Below are 11,255 nucleotides of genomic sequence, written 5' to 3' on the forward strand. Positions count from 1 at the left end.
ATACCAATCGAAACTGAAAACGTTTAGACCTACCGGTTGATTTTTTGTTTCAACAGGGTTCTGACACATTTCAACCACAACTTTAACATAATAACATAATAACTTTCTTGATTCGACGGGGTGACCGGTTTTTGTGATTCGATATTCGTACGAAGAGCCAGCTTTGAAAATGCCTCGAACGATCACTGTATCTCACTTACAATGCCTGTGTATTCTACAGGTTTTGATGTAACCAAACCCTGATTTTTACATTTAGTCAAGTTTTGACTAAATGTTTTAACGTAGAGGGGGGAATCGAGACGAGGGTTGTGGTGTATGTGTGTGTGTGTGTGTGTGTGTGTGTGTGTGTGTGTGTGTGTGTGTGTGTGTGTGTGTGTGTGTGTGTGTGTGTGTGTGTGTGTGTGTGTGTGTGTGTGTATGTGTCTGTGTGTGTGTGTAGAGCGATTCAGACCAAACTACTGGACCGATCTTTATGAAATTTGACATGAGAGTTTGTGGGAATGATATCCCCGGACGTTTTTTTCTTTTTTTTCGAGAAATACCTTTGATGACGTCATATCCGGCTTTTTGTAAAAGTTGAGGCGGCACTGTCACACCCTCATTTTTCAATCAAATTGATTGAAATTTTGGCCCAGCAATCTTCGACGAAGGCCAGACTTCGGTATTGCATTTCAGCTTGGTGGCTTAAAAATTAATTAATGACTTTGGTCATTAAAAATCTGAAAATTGTAAAAAAGCCTTTTTTTTTAAAACGATCCAAATTTACGTTTATCTTATTCTTCATCATTTTCTGATTCCAAAAACATATAACTATGTTATATTCGGATTAAAAACAAGCTCTAAAAATTAAAAATATAAAATTTATTATTAGAATAAAATTTTCGAAATCGATTTAAAAACAATTTAATCTTATTTCTTGTGGGTTCCTGATTCCAAAAACATATAGATGTGATATGTTTGGATTAAAAACACGCTCAGAAAGTTAAAAAGAATAGAGATAAAGAAAAGCGTGCTATCCTTCTCAGCGCAACTACTACCCCGCTCTTCTTGTCAATTTCACTGCCTGTGCATCGAGCGGTGGACTGACGATGCTACGAGTATACGCTCTTGCTGTAAAAATGCAGTGAGTTCAGTTTCATTCTGTTAGTTCGACAGCTTGACTAAATGTTGTAATTTCGCCTTACGCGACTTGTTTTTCTTTACTGTATCTCACTAACATGGGTGTGTATTCTAAAGGTTTTAAGGCAACCAAACCTTGATTTTCCTTTTCTTTACTGTATCTCGCTAATAGCCTGTGTAATCTAAAGGGTTTAAGGCAACCAAATCCTGATTTTCCCAGTCTCTCGTCCCTCCTCCCCCCTTACAACACCCCCTCCCCTCACACACACACACCCGTGGGCTTTCCTCTTTTCTCATGTTAATAATGTTTAAGCTGGTCACGAAGTCGAAATAAAAAGAGCGTTATTGTATAAATGCAAGATGTGATTTTCACATTTAGATACTTTAAAAAAAACAAAAAACATTTGTTTTGTCACAGTAGCATTTTTAATAATGAGGCACGTAGCATAACAGATTCCTTAACAATAAATTCAAGATGGCAGCGCCATGCGCAATTTCGATATATATCTATATATTCTTACCAAGCGTCCGATAACATGTTGGTAATGAACGGACCTCATAATAAACTTTGTTCTTATTTTGAATATAATTATATTCCCTCCACCCAGCGTTAATCACAATGACTTCCTTTTACATTTTATAAGTTTACATTTTTGAATGAAATTTTAATAAGTATTTTGACTGATGTATTCACCATCATGTAGAGTATAATGTTAACAGATGCTGTTGATCGTCATCCGCTGAAAGCTTTTTTTCAAGTTACTTTTTTACAGTTGCACAAAATAATTAGCGAGTAAAAACAAAATTAAACAATTAATGAAGTATATGAGAGGCAAACATAGAAGTAAAGAACAGATGTTTAATGTAAAAAAAAAGTGTATTATTCTAGGTTGATGGTTCTCAGTTTTCCGCTCGTCTCATCGAGTTCTTGATAGGGCCTACCTACACATATATTTCAAGCCATTATGACTCATTTGCATGTTTGTGGATCATTTTATTGCTTGCTCGCTAGCTACCGTGCTGCGTTTATATTCTCTGTCTTCTTTTTTGCTCTTGAAAACCGAAACTGATTGAATTTCAATGGTTTTTGATATCTATTTAATATGCTTTTTTTCTTCAAAAGAATTTAATATTATATGATAATCAACAATAATTTGCTGTTCCAGGCCTGCCCACTCACTCAGAGACGTTCTGACAATGGAAACAGCGGAAGTTCTCACACCGACGCAACCGGATTTCCGGTACCGCCATCTTTCTGACGTCATTTCCACCCTGGGTGGCTTATGGCGGCGTCGTCTATATACGGATCTAACTCTAGTAACAGATGGGAAATACGTGAGATGTCATCGCGTGGTTCTCGCCTCCGCTTCGTCATACTTCCACGCTCGTCTCTACAACGGGAAGAAAGAAAACACAACGGATAAGATCTTCATCAACGACGTCCCCAGAGACATTCTTGGCGATGTCCTGGACTTTGTGTACTCCGGAGAGTGTCGGCTGACGGAGGAGAACGGGGAAGACTTGCTACGGGCGGCGGCCATCTTTGAACTGGGGGCGCTGAGGGACATGTGTGACTTCTTCCTCAAGGATTTCGTGCGTGCCAAGAACGCTCTGAGGCTGTACAAGGTGGGTGAGATTGTCGTTGGTTGGTTGAAAACAAAATAAAAAAACCAAGAATGGTATGTTACTGGAACGTTTAAATAATACAAAAACAAAACGTTACATTCACCGTAGTTCGACTCAGCGGTCTTTTAAATGGACAGACATACAAACACTTATGATACAAATAATTAACTTATCTGGGAGATTTTCCAAGAAAAACGCTCAGAAGACACAAGCGCAAATCGTTGGTTGGTTGGTTTGTTAGTTGGTTGGTTAATTCTTCTTCTTCTTCTTCTTCTTCGTCGTTCGCTCAGACGGTTGGTTAATTAGTTGGTTAGTTGTTAGTTGTTGTGTCCCTGTAACCTGTTTGGCTATTCGGTACCGATTCAATTTTGTTTCCATGATGCTTTGAAACCTAATTTATTTACATGTTTGTTTACATCGCAGTAAAGGGAAGAAGGTTACACCACAAAAAAGCCTCATATCTTTTCAAACTGGTCACTTCAAATCTTGACACACAAAAATCTTGATATCCGTTAAAAAAAAGTTAACACCAAAATCTTGTCCGGGTGGACGTCCCGGAATAAACTCTTCAGAGTATCTGCGCTGTTGTGTTTGTCACGAATAGTTGAGAGGCAGATGATGACTCTCTAATGGTCCTTGCATGTTAGATAGGTTAGCTTTTGTTTGTTTGTTTGTTTAACGCCCAGCCGACCACGAAGGGCCATATCAGGGCGGTGCTGCTTTGACATATAACGTGCGCCACACACAAGACAGAAGTCGCAGCACAGGCTTCATGTCTCACCCAGTCACATTATTCTGACACCGGACCAACCAGTCCTAGCACTAACCCCATAATGCCAGACGCCAGGCGGAGCAGCCACTAGATTGCCAATTTTAAAGTCTTTGGTATGACCCGGCCGGGGTTCGAACCCACGACCTCCCGATCACGGGGCGGACGCCTTACCACTAGGCCAACCGTGCCAGAGGTTAGCAAGTAAATTTTAAGGGGCTTATTGTCCGTCGGGTCTTAATTGCCTATATTGGACATGAATTGGTTTAAACGATTCGAGTTTTTACGCCCTCACAGCTTTTGATGTCTGCGTGTTTAGGTGGTATCAGCCATCTGCACTTATGGTAGAATGACCAAGATCTTTAACGTGCCATTGTGGTGACACGGGGTACCGGGTGGGAGATGGATACCGTCTCTGGGTCTGCACATAAAGTTGACCCGTGTCCGTCCCGGCCCGGATTCGAACCAGCGACCTTTCGATCACAAGTCCAGTGCTCTGCCACCTGAGTTACCCGGGCCCCCCCAGAGGTTAGCTGGTTGGTTATTAGTTTTTATAGTCTCTTCAGGTGGTATTTCTATTCGAGACCGATGCAAGTCTGTTTCTTTTCTCATAGGATGGAGAGAGTGTGTGGAGCATTGCAGTCCATTTAGACGTCTCTCTGGCCATTTTCTTCTCAACTGCCTCAATGTTTCCTTTTGTTGTTGATGGTGGCAGTTGTGGGGTTGATGATCGGCGCTGAAAGATTGTGGATGGCTAAATAGGACTGTCTCTGATGCTAGTTCTGTGTTGGAAAAATAGTGATGTGATTCGCAGTATATATTAAATCAAAATAGAATAAGTCCTTGGATAGATCTCCCTTTCAATAAATGTCACTTAGCGTTTTCCTCCAAGTTCCCCCCATGTTCTCGCGCTGGAGGCTCGAACATATATGGAACAACACGATTGTGGTTCACCACGTTTTGTGCGCCACGACTGTCGTCCATTGTGCTCTCTTCCCATGCCTACGTCACAGGCACTTGCAGGCGCGTCGGGAGTTCTTGGGTTTTCTCGGCAAAGTCCGGATGAGCAAATTTAGTACGCATGCCAGTTAGCGAACGGCTGAGCGCAGAGCGGTTAAAGTGCAGAAACATGTCTTAACTGGAACCCCTCTACACACACTCAAACCTGTACTTGCAGGGTTTAGACACACTTTAAGTCGCTGTACATTACTTTCCAAACATTTAAGCTGTCGTCTATTATGATGACTATCCGGGGCTATGAGTTTGAAAAAGATAGATATAAGAATCCTGTTCAGATTTTTGTTATTCAGCGAAGGCGGTCTGAAATTCAACCTACACACGTAATAAGAAAAACACCCTGCACGAACCGATTGAATAATCCTTTCCCAAGATGGCGCGTGCCACAAAGAGTCCCCGGATGGAAGAGAAGGCGCGCGAGGTGATCCTGAACAACTTCATGCAGCTGTGGCACAGCAAGCTGTTCAAGCACCTCAGCCACAAGGAGCTCATTTCGATCATCAAGCGGGACGACCTGGTGACGCCCAACGAGGACGTGGTGTGCGGGGCGGTCCTGGCGTGGGTCAACGCGGACAAGACTCGCCGCAAGCACGCCATGGGGGAGATCCTCAGGCATGTCCGTCTGCCGCAGGTGAGTTTTACACTTGCTGGTGTTGGTGGTGGTGCTGGTGCAAACACTGTACACTTATCCTCTTTGAAACTCATCCTTTTTTTTAAAGTTTTATTGTTATTTAAAAAACTTTTTTTTTTTTTTTTTTTTTTGGGGGGGGGGTTCAATGCGGACAAGAATCACTGCAAAAATGTTATGGGGGAGATCCTAAGGCATGTCCGGCTGCCGCAGGTCAGTTTTTCACTTGTTGTTGTTGTTGTTGTTGATGGTGGTGGTGTTGTTGGTGTTATTGTAGTTGTAGTTATTGTTGTTGTTGCTGTCGTTGTTGTTGTTGGTGTTGTTGCTGTCGTTGTTGTTGTTGGTGTTATTGTAGTTGTTGATGATGATGTTGTTGGTGTTGTTGTTGTTGCTGCTTCTGTTGCTGCAGATCATGGGGGTAGGGGGGGAGGGTGTTCGAACCAGACCACAGCACACAGACAGCCGCAGTTTCAAACTCAAGACACAAAATTGGAAAAAGATTTTTTTAAGAAATGGTGTAATTCAAATCACAAATTGTTTCTTTCTTTCTTCTGAACTTTTTCCTTCCTTGTTTGTTTGTTTGTTTGTTTGTTTGTTCGTTTTTTTCTCGTTTTTTTATTCATCAGTCTTCCTCTTAACGAATTAGTAACACAGCTTAGTTGACTCTGTTAAGAAAAAAGACCAGCATCTAACCTCATGTTGATGACCACACCTAATGCAAGCTCCCCATAATGTTGCAGGTGCGGCAAGAATTGTTACGTCAGCTGGTGGAGGAGGAGGAGGCGGCGATGGAGGATGAGGTCAGCACCCAGATGGTCCAGGAGGCCCTCACATTGCTGGAGACCCCCACAGCCAGGCATGACGTCACCACACCTGCATTCAATCCCAGACAGGTAATGCATTGAGTTAATCGGTATTCCTAAAACTTAGGAATGTCTTTAGCTTGAATGTTAACATTACATCTTGATGTAATGTTTTTCAGTAAGTTCACATTAAAACGCCGGTTTGAACAATCTTGAAATGGTTTGCATTTTAGCTGTGCGCGAGTCATCTAGATTTCGACCCTTCATTGCATGTTCATGCGTACAGCCTGTTCGCGACAAAACACGCACATAAAATTTAATAACACTTTTAGGTCTTCAAGTTTGAGGCACTGCGAAAACATCGCCGGGGGTCCTTCTGGGTGGTCGCATTGGGGCAGGTGGTCGTTATCAAGAGGTAGTCGATAAGGCGGGTTCGAGAACATAAAACGGAACTGTTTTATTTTCTCCGTTGCCCAGGAAACGAAGCAGGATGACGTGTTGCTGATGGTGGGAGGGGTGGAGGCGGAGGGGGCCAGGTTCAGATCCAGGCAGCGTGTGCACGCCTACAACCTCCCCCTCCGCAAGTGGTTCCCCCTCGCCCCCCTCCCCCTGTGCTGCGACAGTGGCGCCGCCTGCTGTGTACGAGGCAACGACGTCTTCGTGTCAGGGGCTGGAGAGTCTCGGCAAGGGCTGGTGCGCTATGACAGGTGCGGTTACTTTTGTTCTTTATTGTTTTGAATAATTAATGCTGTTTTGTTATTTTGTTTTGTATACTTTGTATGATGCTATGTGTGTGTGTGTGTGTGTGTGTGTGTGTGTGTGTGTGTGTGTGTGTGTGTGTGTGTGTGTGTGTGTGTGTCCCACGGTGTGTGTGTGTGTCTTCGTGTATTCATCTGTGTGGGCGTCTAGCCTATCTTGTTTTGTTTTGTTCTCATTTCTGACCATGTCATGTATTTTTCTGCTCCTTAACATATTGATTACTTCATGACTATAGTATAAATATTGGAATTGCAAAACACGCTATTCACATCTGAACATCCCCATGCCCAAAGCGGATCCCATTTCATCAATTTATGAATCTTGAAACCTTGCAATCATGACAGTGAGAGCAACACGTGGAGCATGCTGGCCCCCATGCTTGTGGGGAGGCGAGGTCACTGTGTGGTGGCCGTCGGGTCCTACCTCTACGTCATGGGCGGCATCAGCGAGAACGACGGGACCCCCTCCCCCATCTCCCCCCGCTCCCGCTCCCCCAGACCCCACATCACCACCACCATAGAGCGCTACGACATCCACGACAACGCGTGGAGCGTGGTCGGGGCGCTGGCGGAGGCGGTGTGGGGAGCCTCGGCTGTCATGTTCAGAGACAAGCTGCATGTGCTGGGCGGGTTCCACTCACAGGACAAGCCCACAGCCATCGTGCAGACCTTCGACCCGGGCTCCAGGACCTCCGCAGTCTCCTCCCAGCTGCCCTTCCCGGTGGCCCTGTCTAGAGCAGTGGTCAGTGAGGGGTCGGTGGTCATCCTCGGCCCCTCGGGCAACATCTTCACATCAAAGGACTGCTGGAGGTTCAAGGTGGCCGCCTCCATACCCGACTTCCAGCGGGCTCTGTTCGGGGTGGCGTGCCACGGGAAAAAGGTGTTCGTGGCGGGTGGACGGTTCGGGGACCGGGTGCATGACGAGGTGCTGGAGGTGGACGTGCAGCACGGCACGATGGTCAAGCTGCCCCAGCCACTGCCGCGTCCAGCCTGGGGGTGTGGCTTTGTCAAGGTCACGCTCAACAGGTCACACATGGTCAGGGCTGGGTCTGAGGAGAGTGATTACTGACCGCTAGAAGATACTGACAGTGTCCTGCCAGGGGATGTGGCTTTTTCAAGGTCAATGTCACGCTAAACAGGTCACACATGGTCAGAGCTGGCTCTAAAGAATGTGATTGCTGACCACGTCCTGTATGGGTGTGTGGCTTTGTCAAGGTCATATTGAGAATGGTCAAGCTTGGCTCTGAGGACTATGAGTATTGACTGCTAGAAGATACTGACAGTGAACTGATTTCATGCGTGATCAAAGGGTTCTGGGCCGAGGTGCACGAGAAAGTTACCAACCGGGTGGGAGCCAGCCGCGGTGTTGGATTGGTTGAAATTGAGATTTGTTGTGATTTCAACCAATCAGACCCCGCGGTCTGTTCTCTCCCGGTTGGGTGGCATCCACGTTCGGTTCGTGCAGCTCAGATTGGAATAAGATATTTGAAAATAACTCCTGTAAATCCGAAAAAAATTTAACACTTAAACAGTGGACACACCTTTGTTCAAGGAACGTGAGTACTGACCTCTTAAATCCCGCGAACCAGCGGGTTGATAGTGAAGACTACACACCACAGGAGATTACACATTTCACATTGACAAAATAACATTACTCGATTCTATTGTTGATTGTACACCATACTGCTTTTATATGCAACTGAGGGCAAAACATAAGAACGATGATTTACAGTTGGGCCCAGACGTAGTTTGGGGCATTTGTACCTTTTGTCGTTTTGTGAGAGTTTTTTCCCCTTCTCTTGGTGGTACTGTAAGTGTTGTGTGTTGTTATACATGTGTAAAATTATTTTAAAAAAACATGTTAAAAGAAAAACAAACCCAATTATTTCTGTCACAGATGATTTGTACAGCGAATCGTACAAAAGATTACACGTTGTACGAAATCATATATTACACGTTTGAAGAATCAGATGACCCTCTGCTGCTGTGGATATTATACAGAGTTGCCTGTTGTTTGTGTATTTATTTTTGTAATTAAAAAAAAAATCAGTTTATCAAGGCAATTAAAACTGTAGAAGGAATTAGGCTATATAGATATCCTTATTATTATAGTGCACCGGAATGAGTCTTAGGGTAAATGACTACAAACATTAGACTTATGATTTTACAGCGGACTGATTCTTCGTCATTGAGGGAAATACGCATAGCTGATGTTTATTTTTTTTTATCGTTGCGAGTTATACTGGCTACATTGGGCCGACTTACAGTCATTGATAGTTAACACTAGCATGATTCTAATACATCGAGGACAATACACCACTGACGGTTCATCGGCTGAAACTCATATATGACCGTTTTTATTCCGCTTTTCAGGCAGCCATACGCCACTTTTGGGGTAAGCATGCACACACAAAAAATGGAAAGAGAGAATGCTTTATGTCCTACAGGCTAAATATTTCGCCTCTTATATTAAGGACAAGATATGGGTTATATGATTCGAGTTTTACGCCCTCACGGCTTTTGACGAGATACACAAGTGTATGCGTGTTTAGCTGGTATCAGCCATCTGCACTTATGGCAGGATGACAAAGATCTTTTACGTGCCATTGTGGTGACACGGGGGTGGGACATGGCTTCCCTCTCTGGATCTGCACATAAAGTTGACCCGTGTCCGTCCCGGCCCGAATTCGAACCTGTGAAGCATGCTGGGTGTTTTCGTGTCAGGGCCGGACCAAATGAGTTGTAAGGGGGGGGGTTCCTCCTTTGTTGGGGGGGGGCAAATCAGCGAAGTGGCGAAGCCACAAGCGCGCGCCTGCTGAACTAGGGGGGTCCGGGGGCATGCTCCCCCGGAAAATTTTTGAAAAACGGTTAAAATCTGTGCAATCTGATGCATTCTGGGCCTTGTTTTGAGGGTTAAAAGCAGCATTGTTTTGGTGCTAAAACTAGTAAAAAAAAAAAACCCACTCAAAGCAAGGTACATGCTTTTTCCAGGGGTGGGGTTCCGGAACCCCTGGAACCCCCCCCCCCCCCCCCCCTGGGTCCGGCCCTGCGTGTTTTTATAACCCACCGAACTCTGACATGGATGACAGGATCTTTTTGCGTGCGCACTTGGTCTTGTGCTTGCGTGTACGCATGATCGAAGGGGGATAAGGCACTAGCAGGTCTGCACATTTGTTGACCTGGGAAATCGGAAAAAAATCTCCACCCGACCAGACGCAGCCGGGATTCGAACCCGCGACCTTCCGCGTAGGAGGACGGCGTCTTATTCACTAGGCCACTGCGTCCATCCGTTGGTAGTTTCCCCAATAGGTTAGTTTATGGAAGGCTAGACAAAACCTCTTAAGTATGTGTGTGTCTAGCCACTACAAAGACCATAAGGTTCACGTACTCGAACATGTTTCGTTTTTGTTTTGTCTGCAACCAAACGTTCAAAAACTAATCTTTCTTATTTTTTTCAAACATTCTCCATGGAATGTTCGCAGTCTACAATGTTCAAGGTTATACACCAGATTCTCTGTGATGGTGATACCTTGAATAAAGACTTTGAATAGACGATGTTCTTTTTTTATGGAAGGTGGAAGAGTTGTGCCCCTTAAAACAATGAGGCAAAACAATGCCGCCGGTTAGTTTAGCCAAGCGTTCATGTAATGGATGTAACAGTGAAACATAAGGTCCGTTGTGCATTTCGTACATTGTCCGCTCGAGATGACGCCTTTTTCTTTCGAAATTTTGTACATCGGAGCTCGGAGATGGGAATTTATTGCCGCAATGGCGGGGTAAAAACGGTCATACACGTAAACACCCACTCATGCAAAAACATGAGTGAACGTGAAGAAGAAGACTACCGCAATGTTCGCTACTCTGCAGTACCGGTGGCCGCGTTTATTTTGTCAACTGAGCTACATATAAACTGTGCCCAAAAATTGATGCAACAACTTTCGTACCCCAACTAAAGCATTCATTTCCGCGTCATTTCGTTACTTTCTTTTCCATTTAGGGCACTCAACTTGGCAATCTTGCACGCTTTTCGGATCAAAGAATTATTGAACAGGGGGGACGAGACCGCCGCTCAAATGAGGGTACCCCCAAAATCGACCTGGCAATCAAGTCGTAAGGTTTGTTTGTTTGTTTGTTTGTTTGTTTGTTTGCTTAACGCCCAACCGACCACGAAGGGCCATATCAGGGCGATTCCGATTGTTCTTGCCTTGAAATAATAATTCGGAAAACATTCATTTACTGAACAGATGCAGTCGTATTTCAGTGTAGTCTGCTACGTGCTGATCTAGCTGCTACGTTATCGGAATAACACTTGTGTTTTCTGTTAGCTGCTGGGAATTGTATACTAACTCATCATTTGGTAATGTGGATAATAAGCTACATGCCACTAACATGGCATAATTATGAGAGGAATCTTCGCAAGTCGAAACTGAACAAGTCGCGTAAGGCGAAAATACAATATTTAGTCAAGTAGCTGCCATTTTTCAGCAAGACCGTATACTCGTAGCATCGTCAGTCCACCGCTCATGGCAAAGGCA

At 44.5% G+C, this 11,255-nt stretch overlaps 1 protein-coding gene across 1 annotated transcript; it reads left to right on the forward strand.

Annotated features, from left to right (window-relative positions):
- Positions 1-2,316: 2,316 nt before the first annotated feature.
- Positions 2,317-7,789, forward strand: LOC138954621 (kelch-like protein 25). The gene is made up of 5 exons (XM_070326425.1): positions 2,317-2,745; positions 4,905-5,162; positions 5,900-6,052; positions 6,440-6,669; positions 7,066-7,789. Exons 1-5 carry the CDS (start codon positions 2,317-2,319, stop codon positions 7,787-7,789), a joined length of 1,794 nt encoding a protein of 597 aa, XP_070182526.1.
- The last annotated feature ends 3,466 nt before the right edge of the window (positions 7,790-11,255 follow it).

Source organism: Littorina saxatilis, linkage group LG2 (assembly GCF_037325665.1).
Source record: "Littorina saxatilis isolate snail1 linkage group LG2, US_GU_Lsax_2.0, whole genome shotgun sequence".
Taxonomy (NCBI): domain Eukaryota; kingdom Metazoa; phylum Mollusca; class Gastropoda; order Littorinimorpha; family Littorinidae; genus Littorina; species Littorina saxatilis.